Source organism: Ylistrum balloti, unplaced genomic scaffold (genome assembly GCF_031769215.1).
Source record: "Ylistrum balloti isolate Yb309-2 unplaced genomic scaffold, AGI_CSIRO_Ybal_v1 Utg369668, whole genome shotgun sequence".
In the NCBI taxonomy this organism is placed as follows: domain Eukaryota; kingdom Metazoa; phylum Mollusca; class Bivalvia; order Pectinida; family Pectinidae; genus Ylistrum; species Ylistrum balloti.
In genome coordinates, this window is record NW_026781915.1 from 216,494 (window position 1) to 239,615 (window position 23,122).

The 23,122-nt window shown below is 33.5% G+C and overlaps 3 protein-coding genes across 3 annotated transcripts; 1 reads left to right on the plus strand and 2 right to left on the minus strand.

Moving 5' to 3' along the window:
* The first annotated feature begins 1,794 nt into the window (after positions 1-1,794).
* On the plus strand, positions 1,795-6,473 carry LOC132560529 (cyanocobalamin reductase / alkylcobalamin dealkylase-like). Its single transcript, XM_060225201.1, has 4 exons — positions 1,795-1,918; positions 3,791-3,985; positions 4,238-4,393; positions 5,899-6,473. The coding sequence occupies exons 1-4, from the start codon at positions 1,826-1,828 to the stop codon at positions 6,217-6,219; spliced, it is 765 nt and encodes a 254-aa protein (XP_060081184.1). The 5' UTR covers positions 1,795-1,825; the 3' UTR covers positions 6,220-6,473.
* Positions 6,474-6,750: 277 nt separating this feature from the next.
* LOC132561522 (protein FAM166C A-like) lies at positions 6,751-14,307 on the minus strand. Its single transcript, XM_060226226.1, is given in 5 exon segments — positions 6,751-7,696; positions 12,271-12,383; positions 13,356-13,629; positions 14,149-14,232; positions 14,234-14,307. Coding segments are annotated over 5 exon segments (693 nt in total). The 3' UTR covers positions 6,751-7,548.
* Positions 14,308-17,297: 2,990 nt separating this feature from the next.
* LOC132560670 (calcium and integrin-binding protein 1-like) lies at positions 17,298-22,966 on the minus strand. The gene is made up of 7 exons (XM_060225342.1): positions 22,911-22,966; positions 21,350-21,384; positions 20,874-20,976; positions 20,482-20,629; positions 19,973-20,085; positions 19,561-19,649; positions 17,298-19,060 (listed from the first exon to the last, which is right to left on the minus strand). The coding sequence occupies exons 1-7, from the start codon at positions 22,959-22,961 to the stop codon at positions 19,039-19,041; spliced, it is 561 nt and encodes a 186-aa protein (XP_060081325.1). The 5' UTR covers positions 22,962-22,966; the 3' UTR covers positions 17,298-19,038.
* Positions 22,967-23,122: the final 156 nt, after the last annotated feature.

A 23,122-nucleotide genomic window follows, 5' to 3' on the forward strand; every position in this document is an offset into this window, starting at 1 on the left:
CTTTATGTCCTGCATGCTTATTGACAATACTCGTGGATAAAAAGAAAGGCAACACTAATGTCTGATGCTTATGAATTACTTATTTCCCTTTACACTTTTAATTTATTCATTATCACCGTTTGTGACGTAAACAGCATCCCAGCATTGTCAAATGGGTCTTTTAATGGGCAGATAATTCAAGGAAGATATTCTTTCATTTATCTTTCAAAGCTTGGGAGGAAAGAACTGGTGTGCACTGGTATATTATCCTGCTGGAAAATATCACCACTGGCTTACGAATGGTATAACCACTGGTCTTCAAATTTTACAATTTCACAATATAGTTAGAGAATGACAATAGTGTGTATTACAAAATCCAAAAGGGTTACCAATCTTTTCAAGCATGGAAGAGCTCCAATTTTCAAATTGTATCTTCACTTGAATTTCATAAAGAAAATCAAACTGACACTTCTGCCTTGGATTATCAGGACTAAGATTGTCACAAATACAGGCTGAATGGGTTGTAGGCATCATACAGGCTAGTTTCTGTCGAGTAGCAGCATTTTAGTTGAAGATGCTTCACCAGTTGAAGTCGTTCAAATCAGTCTGATCAACATCCAATCATCTCTGAAGTGGCCAACTCCACAAAACTACTGCTAGGATCATTACTGTTGTATACGATTAATAAACATATTCAATTTATTTGTAACCACAAGAGAGGCAAGTACATTGAACGGCATTTGCTTTATGGTTAATTGCAATGTAATTAAATTAGACTTGTAAATTCACTCCTCTATGATACACTAATTACAAGATCTAACAACTCCCACATGCGTTTAAATTGAATTCAGGAGGTGATTAGATAGCTACTAGGGCTAACAGAAAATTTCCAGAGGTTGACACTCAAAACTGACTCAAGATATGGCTAAACTTGAAAGGGAGCTATGATACAGATATGTATAGGCCTTCTTGATATTCTTTCAAAATTATCAGACATTGGAAATGAGAAAAATTAACAATTCACGAGACAAATGTGTCTTCACATACAGGTTTTGACATTCCTTTTTATCAATTTTCTTTCTCTTCAGTCAACTATCTCCTAAATTTCAAAATATAAGCTTTTAGCATCACTGACAAGTTTTAGAAGGATGAAATGGCTTTATTAATTCACTTGTGTGGCTTTTGTACAATACATGTTTTAACTATCAGAAACTTCCATTATGTTTCTGTGGAAGTAGTTTTGGACACACCTGATGTGCCACATTAAAGGCTTCAAAGTTACCCCACAAGGCGCATGCACATCTAAAAATGGTTTATATGTATTTGTGTGTTTTTATCAATATCGGTTCATGAGTTCAGGATTAGTTTCTTGTTTTCTTGTATCATGACAACCAATGTCTTCATTAATCAGTAATCATAACATGAATTTTAGTTCCGTATAAATGTTTTGGGGAGTATGATGAAAAGGCTGGTGAACAAGTGGGCATCGATAATCGCCAAACATCGGTTGATTCCTCACCTACGTCACAGAGGAGCAGAATAGACCTATGTGTGCCTAGTGGGCCCATGTTTCAAATACGTGTGTAAAGTAACTCGGTTACCATGGCAACCAAAAATTTGGCAAAAATGATTGACGCACACCTACATACTGTCCAAACTGATCTAGGTAATTTACATTTAGGGTGGAATTGTCCGGACAATTTCTTTCTTGTCATTCAGATTGCGTCTGCGATCATTCTTAAGTACGGATTGTCAAACAGCCTCCCACTCCTATTTTGTATACATTCGTTTACTTCCTTTGCCGCTTTTTTTTTTTTTTTTCGAACAAGGAAGAAACAACGCAGTTATGGCTTCGTCAACAGATCTAAGCGCAGAAGCTGTTGTCAGTGCCGTTAGAAGTAATTTGGTTGATGTAGGATTCGAAGTACACCCTTTCAAGGTAACATGATTCAACAATATACGAAGCGGCCATTAAAGTTTGCAGTGTTACCAGATTTGACGGATTTTTGCACATATTATGCCAACCACGACGGTATCCTGACGTTTCGAACGCAACCCGGTTCTCACCAAATCATTTCGTCCCCTGCACCGTTCGCAACACGACGTTTCACTCTCAATAACAAGCTGTTCGCACTTTATTTATTTCATCATCGGTGACGTATAGATACAACTAATTCTGTTTATAAATTATATGGATATTGTGTGGGTATCAGGACGTTTCGTACCCAAGACGTTTCGTACCCATTCAGGACATTTCGTACCCAAATGTTTGGACGTTTCGTACCCAAAATATATTTACCAAACGTTTGGACGTTTCGTACCCAAGTCTTTGCACTTTTCGAACCTAAATGTTTGGGTGTTCCATTAACATTCAAATGACAAATTATCGATTTTTAATGACAAATTATCGATTTAAAAATCTTACAATTTCGGCCAACATACACGATTTTTAAGTCTCTATTTATGTTCAACAATTTAATAAAATAAGTCTTTAGCAGCGATTTTCAAGGACATACTTGCCATTATTATTTGAAGCCTAAGTCTAGATTTTTGTTTTTATTTATTTATTTATTTTTATTTCTTTTATTTCTTTTTTTTTCTTTTTTTTTGCAATAAATTTTTTCCGTAATTGCGCAATAATTTTTCTGATTTTGATTTCGTTCCTCTGATCTTGTTAACAATAGTTTCAGAAATGTTTTGTTTGAATAGGTAGGCCTATATGTGTCGGTACTGCGAGTTATAAAAACAATACGAAACAATTGCGGTTAATCAAGGAAGTCTCAGCTTCTGCTGTAGTTAGATAATGATGAATGTTGAAATCACAGTCGGAAATATGCGGACTTTCAAAAAAAAGTGTACGCGTGTATAATTATTTTCACTGTTACAACAATCATACTAGCCAGTATCCAATAGGATAGGTGTATGGATAATTTTTTACTCATCGTATTATTTAAAAATCCCAACACCTTCATGATAATTCATCATTCCTCATCAACATGAGTGCTACTCGTAAGCATAAATGTATAGATTGTGGTACAGCAGTTCGACCGAAGCAACACGCATTGTGCTGCGATGCATGTAACAGATGGCAACATCGTATTTGTAATAAAAATGGCATTTCCTTTAAACATTACATATGCGATGTTAAAAAGCTAGTACGCCAGAAGTACTTCTGTGTTATTCCGGGAAGTTGTACATGTAAGCTCCAGCCATCTGACGTTTCCTGGAACAAACCTTTTAAAGACAAGTTTGGAGAGCTGTATGGCGAGTTGTTTTAATGGTCTTGTGGAGAAAACCAAAAGGGGGAATCAAAAGTCCCCATTTAAGGCAGCATGAGACAGTATTACTTCCACTTCTTCTAAAAATGTGGTATTACAAACTCACTAGGCTCTAGCGAGGATGTGTTTTTCTTTTTTAGGATTTAATTGGGTTTTTTTTATTTTCCGGTTTCAAATTCATTTGAATATGCATGGATATTTGGCACAAGGTAAGTTTTGTAATCTTGATTTGGGAAAATCAGTGAGAAAAAGGATGGGGGCATTTATTAGAATAAATACGGGAATATTTTTGTTTTACAGTCACTTGGCTTGTGTTGTTTACACTCCAGATACAGATGCCTTTGGTTCAATCTTGGCTTTGATTATATGTTACCTGGTCATATGTATATGTAATGGAGTTGATACAAAAATGAAATGAAGAACTAAAGGACTGATAACCATTTCCTTGATAAGGTAATTATGAATTATTACTAAGCAACATACAGGGAACACTTCATGTAATAAGATCTTTTTTCTTGCTTTGCACACTTCAGATTGGCTGGTACAATGAGTATGTGGATAAACCATATGTACTGCCATATGACCCGGACACATTAGCCGTGTTAGTGATCAGTACACCTCGCATGTTTGAGGAAGCCTTCAAACCATTCGTCTGTCGCCAGCACTGTGAAGGAATCAAAGACCCAATAGATGAATGTGTTGCTCATCATTTTAAACTTGTGAAAGAGGTTTGTAAGAAAAAAAAAGTACAGTCAAAATAGGGTTTCCAAGAATTTAGGCACCAATGCCAAATACTGCTTAAAAGAGAATTGAAAATGTCTGTTTTAGTGGAATTTTCCAGTAAAGTAATTAAGGTTGAATGTTGTGAAGGCAATTATATCAATACGTCATTGAAAGGACAAGTTTAGACTTTTAAAGTCTGCCCATCGCTTTCTGTGTTTTACTTATAAGAGCCTTTGCATGTTACATGTTTTTTTCAGAATTTTCCAGCTATAGAGATTGAAGCCATCCATGACTTTGAGTTAGACCTTAACCGTCGACCTAAAATCCTGGTACAAACAGCAGGCCATGTAGCTGGTGCAGTATTCTACTACCAAAGAAAGGATGTTGTACCTGACCACTGGAGTGAGAATCAGGTAAGGACAAGATTCCACGATCAACATTTACACAAATCTCTCAGATGCCTTATAGCATGTCAAGGTCAGAGCATCCATAAGACAAACTATGTCAAAGGCCATGTTTTGTGAAACTTCAGCAATTAGACCTTAATTTATATCAATTACCTGTATATTTATGTGTTTAACTAGTAAATATGTTTATCAGTCAGATAATTAAAAACATAAAATAAACACAGTAGTTGCTAATATTTTCAAGCCTAGCGGAGATCTTATGATGAATGTTTTCATGACTTGGTTACAACATTATGACGTAATCAATAGTAACAGTAGGGTAGGTAATAACGTTACTGTCTATCTGGCATCACGTCACTAAATAATACTGTTAGTAACCATCTACTAACGATTTAGATCATTTTACAATAATATTCTCTTCGTAAATTCTTTTAGTGCTTCTGATATCTGTCATTCTGTGAAAAGAGAATACGGAGAAAGGGTCTTTACCGCACGTGTGTAGATGTGCAGTTGTGTTTTCAGCGTTTCTGGTGAATGTATGTGTTGTTTATGTATTTGTACATTCTCACTTAATGTATTTCCTGTTTGACCAACATAATGTTCTGTACAAGTTGGGCATATATTCTTGCTTTTGCATTGTAAAGCACTATTGGATTTCATTGTTTTCCCATTCTGTAATGTCAGGCAATTCCTTTCATATATACAGGTACACATTTCGCAGCATGTGTTTCAACATTTTGATACTGCAAAAGAGTGTGTTTCAGGGTCGTCAAACCTTGCTTTTGTTAGAATCTTCTTCACGCCTGGTGACTGTATTTTTTCTCCAAAGGATTTCTGACATTTGAACCAAATCTTGCATCTTTTGACTTTAATGTAGATGTGGAACAGTGCCCTTTGTGATCTTCACCATATTTTGGTGACATGGGGCATGTGAAATGACGAATGGCACATTGTTGCTGTTTTCTGGTGTGATTTTAGTTCTCATTAATTCATTGAAGGGTACTGTTTCTATTAATTATGTCATCATGTCGTTATCAAGTCATTTAAACAATCGCTTGAAGTTGGCCACTAGGCCTGAAAACGTTAGCAAACTACCGTTTCAATTTTTTTCTTTTGAATTATATTTATTGGACATTGTGTATATATACTGTAAATTAATAGATGTTTGATTTTGGTAGGACATGGAATTGTGTTGTAATTAAGCATTGAGGTTGCAGAACAAGTTATATTGTATATTATATATTGTTAATTCTGATAGTATCATATTTATCATAAAATATGCCAGGTAATATAAACTATGTCATTTAGTAAAATTATAAACCAATGCTATTTCTTTGTCTGATAAAAGTCCATCCAATGAATTCGAGAGTAATTGCGTTGTAAATCAAAAAGTGTTTGATCTTGATGGTAATTGTATTGTTAATTATGTATTGTTCAATTATGATTTTTAAGTACTGTAATAATTGATTGTAAATCACAATTGTTTACCTTATGTAGTAATCATATTTCAGAAAATCTATGGTGTGAGTGTTCATCCAAAGTATGGAGGCTGGTTTGCTTTTAGGGGGGTCTTAATCTTTAAGACTATCACCTGTCCAGAGCTTGTCAAGACAGCTCCCCCTGATGTCATCACCGATAGGAACAAAAGGATTGAGCTTCTGGAAAAGTACAATATGCACTGGGAGGACTGGAGTTTCAGAGACATAATTCCAGTGACAGATAAATATTCTGAAGAACAAAAAGTATACTTCGCAACTAAACCAGGGGAGAGACAAGTCATTGTTCAGAAGATAAAAAACAGTGCAGACAACACAAGTGAGCAAGGCCATTAAATCTCAGTGTAGTTTCTTGTTATTGCTCCTACAACAAAGCTAGAGGTATATACAGCTTTGTTGATAGACTGCTTAGTTCAAGTGAAGAGGTAGAAGTAACTAAATCTCTCCTTTTAACAGAATCTCTTTCAAACATCCATTATTAATTAAATCCTGAAAATGACGAAAGTGTGATATGGATTTGATGTCAATGATAATCAGAATGTATAGATAAGATGTGCTTTATAAAAAAAATCAATACATGTTTATTGGTATTTGGATGTGTTTTCCTTATATGTTTTTAAGCCGATACTAAATGATATGGTTTTCATGTATATGCAGTATACTGTTTAAGAGAAAGAGTATTACGAGAGACAACTAGTATATACAGATATATCAGGTCTAGAACGGGAGTTATAACATGATTTTAATCAGCAGATATCTTGTTTCAAAGAATGAGGTCACATAACAAAAACTGGAACAAAAATGATTATTTTAAAAATTAATATTTTCATTTTATTCCACAAATGACTATAAATTTGTATATGAACATGGTGCATGAGAACAGGTGAAAGACTTCATTTATTCCCTGATAGGGAACGTAAAAGAAAATAAGAAAATAGAAATTACACTTGCACATTAACATGGAAAAGTAGATTGAACCAATACACAATAAGATACACAAAAAATGTTTTGTTACTCTACAAAATCTGTCTTATTTAACCCTTTATACAATATTCATGTATAAAAGTTACATGTACCAATATAATCTACACAGATTTTTTTATGTCTGTATCTTAAGATACTGGAACATAATATAGAAATTGATTATCTTGATGACAACATGTTCTCAGTTTTATTTGGTCCACTGATACTTTTTAAAATACATCTAATTTTTTTTGTAGTTGGAAGGTAAAATTTGTTTTTGTACTAAAAATTTAACTTCAATCTTACAATCAAACTGTACTAATACTCTTGTATTCAACAACAAAAATAAACATTACTTCTATATCAATCATACAAAAAGTTTTAAAAATAACACCCATAACAACACTTTAAACAAAGGTAAAATGATGTCTAGATCAACTAATGGGATACATACAAGAAAGGTACCCAGGTATTTCAGATAAATTTGAGCAAAAATAAATAAATTAAACATAATGACTGCAGAGATGTTTTAACAATAGTAAATAGACGTGATGCAGAAAGTTTCAAACACTGAAAACTTGATTTTTTAAAATGATTGCGGTAGACATTTACAAATGTATGACAAAATGTTCAAGCTAATAATTTCAAAGAGCCAAGTGATTTCACAGTGAGTTAGGAGACCCGTGTGGGGTATCAAATTTCTTATCGCTTCTCAAAGTAGACATCCCTCATTTCCCGATCTCGCTGGGAGGAGTCTGGGGCCACCCGTCTCAACAGAGGAAGACGTCGAGCATCATGCATGAGGAATGGTAAGTTGATTTCATCATTGTGTCTTGTAGCCAAAATCATGCTGAAATAACCAACATTTTCTGTTATGGAACAGGTTTTAGACACTTTATCAAAGAAAAATTTTATATTGATCTGAAGTTAGCTGCAAAGTATCATCTTTTGCTAGGTATGACAATATAACATGAGGACCCTTTTTATCTTTACAAAAACGAAAATCTCTTTATATATCAAACAAAAAGAAATAAGAATTTTTATCTAAAAGTGACCACGTAAACTATGAAGTGCAGAGACGAGAAACATAAGTGTCTGCTTTGTAAGATGGAGCGAAATTTGTCTTTATTTTATTTTTAACAAGATTATACATGTTGGGCGGAAGCACACATTTGTATTTGTGAAATGAAACGTTGGGTTATCCTGCAAATTAAAAGCTGTAAAAGAATTCTGAAAGTCGAAGTAAAATCCATTAAACTGGCATAAAGACCCAGCAAGAAATGTCAACATGAAATAGGATTTTCCTTTAGTGACCATTTCATATGAGAGTAATAAAATTAGTAATCATGTTTTCCACATCATTCTAACAGTCATCTTTCCTCTTTGTCCATAGTCTCCATAGTCTCCATAATATGTGGCATCACAAATAAACAGACCATATCACTAAAGAACAACTGACGTCACTAATAAATGGATAGTATTACTAATGAACAAGTGATATAACTAACGGACAGTTGGTATTACAAACTGGTGATATCACTTCAAACAAGTGATATTAGCAATGGTATCAATATTGAACAGAAGATGTCGTGTATGAAAAGGCAGTTTCACTGATGAAATCATCCATGAACAGGTGATACCACTTATGAACTGGTTGTATCACTTATGGACAAGTGATGACACTAATGAACAGGTGATATCACTATTGAATAGGTTGTATCACTTATGGACAGTAGATATTACTTACAAACAAGTGGTATTCGTAGTGGCACCACTACTGAACTGGTGATATCACAAACAGGTGATATTAATTTGTGATATCGATAATAAAAGGTGATATCAAAATGAGTAGGTAATATCCATAATGAACTGAAGGCATTGCTTATGGTGATATCAAAATATTAAACCACTGATATAATGTATGAACAGGTGGTATCAGTAATGAACAGGTGTTCTCACTTATGAACATGCAATATTGATAATGAACTCTAGGAAGTCTATTTTCAATATTCACAGTTTGTACACCAGCAGTGTTTATGAGAAGTCTACAGACAATTGTCTGCAAGTTTGTACACCAGCAATTTTTATGATAAGTCTACAGACGATAGTTACAGTAACTTTGAACACCAGCAGTGTTTATGAGAAGTCTACAGACAAAAGTCACAGTAAGTTTGTACACCAGCAGTGTTTATGAGAAGTCTACAGACAATAGTCATAGTAACTTTGTACATCAGTAGTGTTGATGGGAAGTTTGCAGTTAATATTCACAGTAAGTTTGTACACCAGTAGTTAATGAGAAGTCTGTAGTCAATAGTCACAGTCACTTTGTACACCAGCAGTGGTGCTGAGAAGTCTACCGTCATTTTGAACACCAGCCGTGTTGCTGAGAAGTCTACTGTCACTTTGTACACCAGCCGTGTTGCTGAGAAGTCTACTGTCATTTTGTACACCAACAGTGTTGCTGAGAAGTCTACTGTTATTTTGTACACCAGCCGTGTTGCTGAGAAGTCTACCGTCATTTTGTACACCAGCAGTGTTGTATGGCAGCAATGTTATCCAGTCAATAGTCACAGTCAGTTTGTGCATTCTAGTCTAGTCATTGATCACGGTATCAGACTCTTTATGCTTGGAGGTAACAAAGTGAGGAGTGACAGACAAGAGTGCAGAGCAGACAGGAAGAGATGTACAGTTGGCATGACAACCTACCTTTCCTGGTTTGCACCCCTCCCTGGTGTACTATATATAGTACATAGTGATGGCAGAACACAGCAAACCACAGCACTCGAACGTCACATAGTGCATCACATTATCACACAGAAAGTTCAAAGTTCAAATTCATAATTTGACAAATTTTTAGCAACAATCACTCAGAAACATTGAACAGCATTTTGTGCAAAAGGAAATTGATTGATATATGTGAATGTAATAAGTTTGTGATTGAGTAGATATAAACTTGATACATATAGATTTTGCCCTTTTATTATCAATATTGAATATTATGTCTTCATCCACTTGATCATGAAATATAAACATTTTAACAAAAACATTGACCTGATTGAAGGAACATTAAAATTAAGATTATTTAACCTGATTGAAGGAACAGTAATATTATTAGATTATGTTGGTATGGGTGTACTTTTGTTGAAGCAGGAATGGAAAGGGTTACACACTACATCTACAGATGAAGCTTAAAAACTAGAATTACATTGCAGGAAAACTGTACTGACAGGTTTAACTAAAATAACATAGCAGGAAAAATGTACTGACAGGTGTAATCAAGGAGCAGGTAACCATGAGAACAGAATTAACAAAAATAAAATGTATACCTAGCGGTTACAACCACAGCAATTATCCTCTACTTCCACAGTGATAGAGTTTAAGGGTTATATCATATGTACAATTTTTTCATATATAAAGCATTATATGTGGTATTATATATAGATTGTCTGCTCATAACACTACAGTAGTACTACCTTCTGCAAGCTGAGGGTTATCTGTGAATCGGGTAACTAAAGTGTATCCAGTACACACCATGTGATACCATGAATTGTGTAACTCAGCTATTGGATATTTTCAGCTAATAATTACTTATGTTTTATAAAATAAAAACAGTACAACAAATATTGCATTATTGTAAAGTAATTTTTTACTTGTAAATCACTTGAAGTTCTGCAGTCTATCACTGTTTTAGAGAATTTTGAGTGTATATATTACTATGCATAGTTGTATATTTTACTTATTCAGAAAAATCAAAATGCAGACATAGAAAAATTGGTGAATCTTTGAGATACCCCTTTCTCAAGAGAAAATCTTTCTTCTTCCTTTATAATTGCAATGTGCCTTCTATAACCATATATATGCTCACCATATGATTTGATGCAGTTCCATGCATACTCATGATACCGATTCCTTAAAATCTTCATTCTGTGCTTATAAAGCCTTAAACCCACACAACTAGTATGCAATATTTGTTGTGGATAGTTACTAGAGTTGTTTTAGTTAAGTTAGATATTGAATCAAGTTTGAAGTATGAAATGAATTGCCATTATTTTACAACACCAGACAGGTTGACAGTTTGATATATATGTAACGAGTAGACTACAGACTAGTGTGTAGCAAGAGGTAATTAATGGTACATCATATATAGCTTCAATAAAACAAAGTCTTGTGATGATTTTAAAAGGTGAATATAAAACAAATTTGTATCAAAAATAAATATAACCTTTTCAAATAGTGAACTGTTAGAAATGTGAATAAAGGTTAAAAGTATGTATCAGACTATGTAAAGGTTTAAACTACAAAACCACAATATGCAAGTGAAAATATACTTAACAAAAACAATAGGCCTAACTTTACCAAGACAGGGTATGAAATCTAAATAACAAATTGTGTTGTCAATTCCTTATTTAGAAATATTATTATATGAGTCAGTGCTTTTACACAATTTATCAATCATAACAAGATTGAAATGGAGTGTCAACAGAATTTAAGAATCCATGAAATATTCACAAATTCAGTCAGGCTATGTACAGTGTACAAAATATTTCATGTCCATTTCCGACAGAATAAGGTCAGTCAAAATCTACTTTATAGGTACTAGTCCATTTCTCTCTCTGTCTATTGTCTTCGGTTTATTGACACTATTTCATATCTATGCATCATGTAAAATACTAACCAAATTGTTTCTTACTTCTGGCATCTAGGTCAAAAAATGAAAAGTTCCCAAATATTTGTGGAATTAAGAGTCTATTGAAATTTCTATATCAAAAAATGAAATAAGGATATCAATTTTTTTGCTTATTTGGCCCAATAAGGTGTTTTTTCTTGTCATTTCTTATTGTCATTTATGTCCTGATGAAAGCAAAAAAAAGTGCCTCCTGTGATTACAGAAAAAAACTACCTGGGTAAAAATTTTATCTCTATACATAATTGCTAACTTGTTCTCAAAAGTCTGGCAGTAACAATTTTATTGTTTTAATACTATCACTTCTTCAAAAAAAAAAAAAAATGCTCAAGAGAGATTTTGACTGTCTGGTTTAGAAAGAGTGAATTTGAATACAAATGTATCTAGCTTTTTCTCTATCTCCAGAGCACTTTTGTTAAATGTCATATGATACATTACACAGTCATATATATAATACCAAACATGTCGGTTAACAGAAAATTACCAATCATTAATGATATTATTTCATATCTCTACATTATGATTTCTACTATAATGCCAGAAGTCACCACACTGATTAAATTGCACTTAGTATTACAGGAATATAGATAAACGTATCAAATCTAGCTTGGCAACACACAATTAGGAAAGATCTACTCGTGCAGACTTAACAGACAGCAACAATGAGGGTGACAAAGCAAGCCACAACACAAGGTGACCGGGTAGTTTGCATGGGTTATTGGCAGTACACCCATACTTACAAGGGCACATTACGCCTCAGCTGATCTTCTGCACCAACAGGTAACATAAAGTAATTAACACGCTTTTTTGTTCCACTCCTGTCAGTGTAGTGTTCTCTGTGTTTTTGCCCAAGCTGAAACAGAAAAAATAAAAGTCTCAGTTGGTGTATGAAACAACTGATCATTATCAAAAAGAGAAAAACATTATTGAGACAAAAGTCCAATAGTACCACATTCATTATCTGTAATCATACTTCCTTTCCCATGACACTGAGTTTGGATGGTCAGGTGGCACAGTGGTAACACTCAACTTTCATCTAGGTGATCTAGGGTTTGATTCCCCAATCAGATGTGAAAAGGGATGGAGTCATCTGTGTGACCAGGCAAGTTTCACTAACATATACTGCTTTCCTCCCACAGTAAGACCCCTTGTGTTCTAACATTCAGGCCAAATAGAATGACTGCTGAGTTGGGGAAGGGAGTTCACAGATTGCAGTTAAACTTTTCTTAACACAGCAATTTTCTGGCATATTTAAATAATAGAGAGTATGACCGAGTTGACTTCAATGCATTGGTTTGTAATGTTCTTTTCAAGTTTTTTCAGGATTTGATGAGTTTGAATAGTAAGACACTTATGTCTGATGTCTTTGTTAATTATCGTTATGAAAATAGCTATCTGGAGTGACATACATAAAGGTACTGTAATTGCTTAATTGACACTTGGAATTCTCTTGACTAATGGACATCAACACTTTAGACAGGAAATATTTAGGGTAAATGTAGTCCATGTTTATATGAATTTTGCTTGCTGGCCACATGTTTATGATAATCCAGCTTACTAGGCTCCATATTTATTTTGCAACAAATGTGAAACAAGCTATCAGCTTATCTGTTATTACACAAGATGGAAGGGCATACATTGTCTTATTGCTATATTGATTAACCATCTAGGTGTTGGTCAAAAACATAATGAAATAAGCTAGACTCAAAAGAATTTTGGAGATAGAAATTCATTATAAGGCCAACTTGGGAAATTGCATATATGAATGCAGTTATTAGATAAGATCATGAATCACAGTTATTATAGTAGAATTAATGACTATTACTTTATCAAACTGGTAGAGCTCTTCTTTCCTGTCATGATCTATATTTGACAGGGAATGCTTTGGAGCATTTAACCATCTGTCACGAGTTCGACTTCTGGCGCTGATAACAGTCTCTGGTTTGTGTGTGTAATATGTTGGGAACTCTCCACCTTTGCATAGCGGATCAGCTGAACATGACAAGGTTTTGGATCTGTAGTCCTGGAAATATTTCTGTGTTGCATTTCCGTATGTTTCACCATAATCATACTTTGTGGTTGGACAATGACCTTGATATCTGCAAAGAACATAAGTAAAACGTAATTTACATGTGCAGTTATTAAGTTAAACCGATGAAAATTAGCATCCTTTTAAAATGCATCGTCTCCAGATAAAATATACGAGTTTTATACAGATGCATTGGTGTGACATGGTCTCTCGGTTCCATATTTACGCTACGTTTATTTTAAAACATTTTCCGTTCGGATAAAATGTCGTCCAAACTAAAACTAAGACTTCTTAATAACATAACATCTTCAACTCGTCGAAAAGTTTAGAAATATTACATTTACATAAATGTCACGACCAAGACAGAAATAAAAATGCTGATAGAGAGCGAAACTTCTTTTGTATCTCTATTAGTATTTCTTCATTGCCTCTCATACACGCTAAAGATACAACGGTTTTTAATGAGAGAGGATGGTTTTACCAACGAGCAAACAAATCTGAGACTTTAATCGTGAACAAACTTCAACTGACATAACAGTATCGAAGCATCTGTATAAAAAATATATGCTTTCACCACTTCATCACTTACCCCGGCATAAACCGTGGTGGGATATAGGTGGCATTGTTTGTTGTCACTAAAGTTCCTGCTGCCCTTGACATGATGATCAGTATCTGTCAGCCAAAGAGGTTGTTTACATGCCGTACAACACAGTAGTAGTTCTACGTCGCAGAAGAAATAGTTCTTCATTTGACAGGCAGTCATCATCTTGTTTTTCTGTATTACTGCTTATTTGGAATAATAATTCGATATAATATATTGTTTCTAAAATTTTCAAGAATTTTTTATTCAGAAAAATAATCGTATTAGCTAATAAAGTCATGCGGATAAATACAAATTTCGAATAATGTCACCACGGTAATGAACAAGGGAGCCTACTCCCAATGGGATTACACAAATGTAGGTAGCATGCTACTAATAAATGGACCGTAACAACCCATACGTTGAATTGTTTAACGACTGGCGAATTTCTAAAAATGTCAGAAGGGCGACATTATCGATTTTGACCATTAAAGTTATGTTATTACTTGGGAAGAAGAAGATTGACTTGCCTGATTATCTCACAGATGCCGGTGACCTCGAGTACCAGTTACCACTGTTTTTATAGCAGAGTACTCTCATCCTGGTCCGATGTTGTGATCTTGGTGGATATTTTAAAATATTTGTAAATGTTCTTAAATTAGCGAATTTCCCTAATATTTTAATCACTTCTCAATACACCAAATGACTGAGAGCAAAAGGTGATACGATGTTGGGCGTCAAGATTCTCTTAATTCTGAAGCCGAATAAAAAGAATAAATGTGCCCGCTTTCTATAGACTGGGATTGGTTTGTACATAATGTTACAAGGTAAAAAAACACGAATAGATGCTGTCAGAACTTTAGTAGTATTCAGTATTACAATAAGACTATAACCCAGATTTGATTTTTCCTTGGTTCCAGTATGCCTAGAGGCGATCATCTGATTTTGACAGCTTATATTTGTCACTATTTCCCAGATAAACAGTTTTTTTGTATATCTAGACCTGATCATTTAAACATCGTTCTTGTTTTATAAATCCCAAATATTACATTATAAAGTTCCAATTTGTCTTCAATTAAGTTTTGAATCACCGTTTTTTATTAAATAAGAAAAAAATTGTCCATTACTCGGGCCAATACAATGTAGATAGCCACTTCGGATCATTGTAGCAAACAATTGTTATTGGTATTTCTCAGATAGCACTATAGCGATATTTCAAAGAAAAAACAAAACAAAATACAATATGGCCGACTATCCTGAATTATGACTGTTAAAGTGTATGTGCCCAGATTTAAGATTGATCAGAAAATTAAAATGATTCCAATTTTTTTACCGTTAATTTAACAAAATGTATATCAAGATTTTCTTCGGTCCCTAGTTGTTCATGTTAAAGCTTTAGAATATTTAGGAACTTCTCTAAAAATGACTGACAGGTGACCATCTCAGATTTTACACTAAGGGTTAAGTTGAAATGGGAATGTCCAATTCAAGTAAGTTGATTTGTCATTACTTGAGATAGGGGCCACCAGTTTTCCACGATATGACACGGACTTTTCTTTAATAGGGAATATCAGTATGACCAGTCAATCCCACAATGTATGTAGATATTACTTACAGCTGGTGTTGGATATTGTTTCCATTGGTGTGTAAGAAAACTATGAACTAAATACAGTAAACAGCGATGTCGGTTACGTTCCTCAAGGGCGAAGGGTGAACAGGGGCATAGAGAGGAAGTCATTCCTCTGCACACTCTTTTGGCAGGGGTGTTAGCTCAAAGCAATTGTGCAGTTTTTATTAAATGTATCTAGTCCATGAAAAATGCTTTACCCACACTTTTTCCAAAATTCTGGATCAGTCGCACAGGTTAGGATTTGATGTTGGTTTCAGCCTTGCTCCACGTGACCAATTACGAATTCACAATCCTGAGGATGTTCCCAAACTCAGAAAATAATGTGAACATTAGGGCAACCCCATATATGTGTTCTCATTTCGCTTAACTTTTGTTTAACCCCATTGGTGAGACGAACATTTAAAAAGAACCCCAACAATTTGATACTTTTGTATATATGTTCGTGACAAGTCATTCAAATTACAGCAGTTACGCTAGCGTATCAATAATACTGTTCTCCTTTTAGAATATGACAGCTGACGTATTTAATTTGACCAACATTATTGCTGCATGTGTGATTGATGAAGCAGAAGACATGTACCCTTTCAGAATACCTGATCTTAATTTCATTGATTTCCATGTAGATCGTTTTTTGTTATACTCCCTGAGAAAAGGATCATGATGTGAATACATTGGTCATACTGAGGGGGTGTGCAGAGTACCAATCAATTCCGAGTTCAATAACAATTCTGGGTTATTGCCCTTTGTTAAAAAAATCTGATCTGAGATTTACTTTGGCCACAATGATATATAGATCATACTAAGACAATGTGCTGTGTATCAAATTCAGGGTCCTCAACCCCTCAATTACAGAGTAATTACTCTTTGTTAAAATATTGTGTCCACAGCATTACTGTGCCTGTACTTAAACTAAGATATTGAAGCATGATGTATGAATTACTCATACAAAAGCAAGGTGTAGTGTAGCAAAGCCAGGGTCCTCAACCCCTCAATTACAGAGTAATTACTCTTTGTTAAAATATTGTGTCCACAGCATTACTGTGCCTGTACTTAAACTAAGATATTGAAGCATGATGTATGAATTACTCATACAAAAGCAAGGTGTAGTGTAGCAAAGCCAGGGACCATGACCCCTCAGTTATTGCCATTTGTCAAAAGGGACAGAATTTGGTGCATACATTGCTCATACTAAAAAATGTACAGTATACCAAATTCAGGGCCAGCAACACCTTACTTACATAATTATTGCCCTTTGTTAAAATGTTGTATCCATTATTCGTTTACGGGAGCATTCATCAATTTCACTGCCACCCTTGTTCATATTATTGTTCTTGCTTTATCAATTTTGAGTTTGGATTGTGATGATGTTAACTTTTCTGTAAGGAATTTGGTTGAAAACTTGTTTCTAGAAAAGCTGATGCCTGATGCTGTGTCACTGGATTAACTCACTTGTCCTTCTGACAGGTAACCAGGTATCATGTTTATGAACTCTCTGTGGTCACATGTACTGTACAAATAACACTACATCTTATGTCTAAAACAGAATAAAGTTTATTTGAAATTGGAAAATCAACCAGTGATCTTCCACATTTGAATGGATTTGAGAACAAACATTGGTTTAACAATAACATGATTTCATGGTATAACAAACTAATATAATTATTTACAATACAAAATATATGAGTAGAAATAGATTTGTGTCTTAAGTTTTCACAGCAGCTTTTACAATTTGTGCATAGAAATAAAATCAGTCACTATTTTCTGTTCCTCTTTTAAATATTTGCAATGTGTTGTTTCCTCAATTGTGCCCGTTTCACCGCACAAATGGTGGTAGCATAAAAATACTGCTCATAAAGTTGATACAAAAGAAGAATAAATGAATCTTCAGTGGAGTGTTTATCTTTCCATTTGCTTTGTTCTGACTTCAAAACTGTATTGATTGACACACAGCTGCTAAGGAATTAGAATTTATATCAAATCTATGTGACTGGATTTTAATACTAAATCATTCATTCACCACATAGTTTAACTTTACATACATGTGATAAATTTTGACATGATCTACAGATATATATACACAATTTATGAACTTTTTTGACAGAATAATATTCCTGATATATAAAAATTGAAGGCACAACCTGCTAAGGTGATGAATGAGTGTACAAACAAAACATTATTGACAAGAGAATATACGGTGTGATTAGTTAAACTCTTTACAAACAATTCACAAAACAAGACAGATTACATATTTATATTGCAAAATACCCCTACTATTATTTTTTTTTTTTTTTGCAAATAAATCCTTTTATATAAGTCACAAAATTGAATTAGAATGAAGACAAAACAGGTTATTAGAAATGAAAACGAAAAAAAAAAAAAAAATACAGAATCAATTGTTTCTGGAGTATGTGTTGAATGTGAAAATATACCTACTATAACCATACAAAAAAAATTTTTGTCACATTTCTGAGCTTGTTTTATTACAAAGTGGTGGTTTAAACATGAAATGTTTTACAAGAAAAGCAGTTAGTATTTAACTGATAACAATGCATCACAATACTTTGTAGGATGTCAGACACAGGATGTATTATGATACAGATCATTAAAAAACAAACTAACGTTTTCCTGATATAAGAATTTGTTTTCAATTTATATGCACATACTTTCACACAAAGATTAAAATCACAATATTACAAGTATTATGATTGATATTAAAATGTATGGGACTAACATAGGATCCAGCTAAAAACCAGTAAATTTAAAACACAGGATTACACTTTTTATACAATATCCGAAATTAAAATCAAAGCTGGAGTGATCATTGTAAATCCAAACCATCTAGAAACTCTGTCACGTAGTCTTAGTTAATGATATGTTAACATGAGCGTTGTAGATGTAATCCAATTAAATGCCCCTTGTTGAAGCCTTACTGATGTTCAAAAATTACACTGGAATTTTTTTTTTTTCTTTACCAACATATTCCTAAAATTTGACAACAATGCAAAATCTGATGGCCATATTATAAGTATGTGACATAAGACAGAACTGATAAAGGTGGGATGTACAGCGGACAAGTTTGAAGATGATTTAAATAAAAGATATACTTATGTGAATTTAAACTACAAATGTTAATTAGTACAGATCTAGCATCATAAGGTTATATCCACTTTCTAACTTGTATAGTTGTCATCAGTCTTAACCTGAATGTCACTTCTTGAACCTGTAGTCACACATCCATTGGTTGGTCCCATGTACATGTCTGTTGTCTTTTATAATCGAATCCTGAAAGAGCTGTAATAGAGAGAACACTCAAATTTACCTATTAAGTTTTAATCATCAACATAGAAACATTGATTTCCAAGTTTTGGCAAAACATATAATTTGTCTTGTGCCGATATGATTTTGCAAGATTTGTGATAGCATGACTACTTCAAAATGTTAAACATGTGTGCAAGGAGCATTTAGAGGCACAGCCTCCTTGTAGTAGTAGGTGGTCAAAGCAGTGAACAAAATATGGGAGGAATGTTACATGCTATCTAGAACAACTGGGGTATAGTGTCTTGCCCATGGACACAATCATGACAACACAGACTAACCTGTGTCTCAGCTTCCTGAGAAACACAAACCGCCATAGGTAGGGAGTGGATCTTTCCCGATGTACTGACAAAGGCCAACGGTCTAACCAAGTCTGGTATATACAATATACAGTGGCAAATAGTGTACCACCTATATTTTTCTTTTATTCACTTTGTTTTAAAAGAAGATTCACCAATGAAAGATTGTTTGCTTACTTTACAAAATCAGGAGCCTTGGAAATGACATGTTCAAACTCAGCAAAAGACAGTGATTCATCATCATCTAAGTCAGCTTCCTCAAATATCTGTAAAATACAAAAATTAAGAATTAATCTTTCTTGATAATGTCTTACAGGTTTATAGACAAATTATCTAAAACATAATATAAGATAGAGATAGAAGAATTTTACATTTTCACTCAACATAGACACATAACTAGTGGTTGATTTAGATGACTTTGTTCATCACCATACAATGCGTGTCATATGCAAAAAAAAAGCCGATTTGTTTGAGCAATACATATTTTTTGTTCCTATTTCCAATATTTGCTTTTAATGAATGACTGTTCTGAACTTAAAACGTTCCTTAAATTCATGTTTGACTAAGTTAAAAGCACATGAAAACTTACATTATCAATGAGCTGCTGCATTTCTTCATCTCCAAGTTTCTGTCCTTCTCCTGTCAGACGATCAACTACCTCCTTCAAGTCTCGACTGGACAACATGTCATCACCATCAAAATCTGAAAGAAAGAAAACAGTTAAAATTCTAGTCTAAACCATATTAAAATGAAATATCAAATGATTGAATTAAAGAAGTAATTTTGTATTAACTTGAATATGCCTTAGTGTTATAAAGGTATCTTATTAAAGTCTTGGAACTGAAAAATATCTTAGTGTCAAGAGGGCCACACAACTTATTCTCTTGTCAAGAGGGCCACACAATTTATTCTCTTGTCAAGATGGGCACTCAACTTATCCTCATGTCAAGAGGAACACTCAACTTATCCTTGTGTCAAGAGGGGCACTCAACTGATCCTTGTTTCTAGAGGGCCACACAAATTATCTTTGTCTTAAAGGATTACTTAACTTATTCTCCAGTCAAGAAGGGTTTCAACATATATTCTTGAAATACATACCATAGATCCTGAAGGCATATTCAACTTTAACATTCTTTGGTGCGTTATCACTAAAGACAGACATCATGTCAAGGAAATCTTCAAATGTCATATTTCCACTTCCATCAGAGGAGAACACCTTTGTGATCTGATCTTTGAAAGGATTCACCTGAAAAAATAATATAATTTTATTAGACTTATTTTACAACACATCAGTAATGTACATGTGAACTATATCTACTATATTACTGTTACTTTACTTAACACAATGCAATGTTGACAAAAACAAAATAATAGTATACCATTTTTAAGCTTTAAAAGGTGTTTGGTAGACTGAAAGACTGGATAATTTCTTTGTGCTATAACATAGCTTGAAATTAAATACTGATATCATAATTATTTAAAAGACATACCTTCAGTTCTGAAAGCTCCAAGATGGTTTCATTATTCAGCTGCACATTCTTGTTAACCTCTGATACCTTCTCTGGATCTAATTCTCTGAAGCGTTTGTACACACTGAACAAAGAAGAAAGAAATATGAAGTAATGATGATTTTGATTGGGATATAGCTTTGTGGTGACGAGGTATGTAATGGTACTACTCCTACATCAGGTTCATTACAATCAGTAGATTTAAACTACAACCTAGAGTCTCCTTTAAAATATCATAACAATACTTCTCATTATTTATCATCAAAAATTTATTATACATTGTATTACATTGTAGAATGTCTCAGTTTTAAATTACACAAATATATATTTATTGCTACAATGATTACATTGGTATTTTTGACAAATAAAAATTGTTCTACTAAATACTACTGAAATGTTACAACAACACATAAAAAACACCCAAGAAAATTCTAACTGTTAAGTGTTATGATACTTACTGTAAAATTTCCTTCTTTGTGAAATATGTTAGTTCCTGCAAAAGAAATAATACAAATGGTATAGTCAAGTCAACATAAGGAATAAAAAGTTATCAAAGTAAATTGCTTTGAGTTTCAGAAATATGATATTGCAAGAAGAATAAGTCTGCATTTTAAGAGACATAGTATATCAAGATATGTATTCTTAAAAATGTACTTTCATCTTAAATTCAATTGTACATTCATGCATGTGCAATTACAATATAGTAAACTAAAAAACCTAGAAGTAGCTATATGGTTATACAATGATTCAAGACACAAAGATAGAAAAGAATTTTTACCCTTATGGCCTTGTTTAATGTAGGTCAAAACCATTCATTTGGATAGCCTGAATTAACCTCAGCATGTAACAAGACCCTGTGCACTTTGGTTATCCAGAAAAATTCAAAGTTGTTAAAAAATTATGAGACGTTTTACACCTGTCACCTTGAAAGTGAATTGGCACTGTCATTCATTTGAACAAATGTGATGGTAATACAACCCAACATGCTGTAAATGTATGTAAAATATTATTCTGGACCTCTAAAGATAAAGCAGTCATGTAAACAGGGTATCTGTAGGAGTTGCTAAATAAACTAGAACATCTCAGAGAGCTAGTGCTGTTACTCATTTGAATGATATCTTAACATTTAAACTGAACCAAGGTTATCCTTCATATGAGCCCACTTGGTAGCTATATGCATTGTCCCAGCATGCTACAGCCAAAATATTATCAAGACCCAGAGCTACTGGTTATAGAACTTTTTTCTGGGGTTTCTTCCAATTGGAGCAATTTCATAAGATGGCTAAATTTTCTAAATGTATAGTTCACTTCTTAAATTTTCTTTCATGGTTATCAATTTTCTTCCCAATACAAAATAAAAAGGCTCTTTTTCAAGTTAGTCTAGGAAAAGCCCGGAGTTTAATAATTGAGGATTTTAACACATTTGACCCTTGAGACCTTGCATTGACTGTAGGTGATAGTCATTTCACTGAAATAAATGTGTTGGCCCTTCATCCCAGCCTTGGCCTTTTGTTATTGATTATCATAATTTGTTTCAATGTCATTTAGGCCTATACATGTACAATACTGTATCTAATGTATCTAACATTTTAAATGTTATCATTTAAAATGGTGACTTTTGAAATACTTGTAAACATGTAGTCATAGAAAAACTCCACCAGTTTGTAATCATATAACGTTACAATGTTGTATTAATTGTAATTCTGTTAATAATTAGGGCCAATAATATTTATCTCATTAATCTAATTCAATAGACATTTAGAGTTTCTAGAGAGGTTAATCACATGTTTTAAAAAAATGGAGTGTTTAAAGTGTTCAATACAGAAGCTATTTTAAACTGTCGATCCACTTTCTGGTCACGATTTGGTTATGTCAACAGTGATTGATTGACAACCATTGTAAACAACTTTTATTCGGACAGGTATCGGCGCGCTTGTCTTTCAAAAACAGTCTCAAAAAAGATACTGCTGAAGGAGGATATGAACAATTTATCATGGGTTGTGTCAAAAACATAGTTACCTGATAATCATCCAGTTCTTCCTCGGTAAATACGCTTTGTGATCCCCCCATTGCGATTCGTGTCACCGTTTCAAGATAAAATGGCTACGAACAATATATATTTCAGAACATCAAGAAAAGATATACGGAACAAAATATTGTATTTATCTTTAATTTTGCCAAAATTCATTTTTATCTAATAATACTAGGTTCACTTTCTTGAAATATTAAAT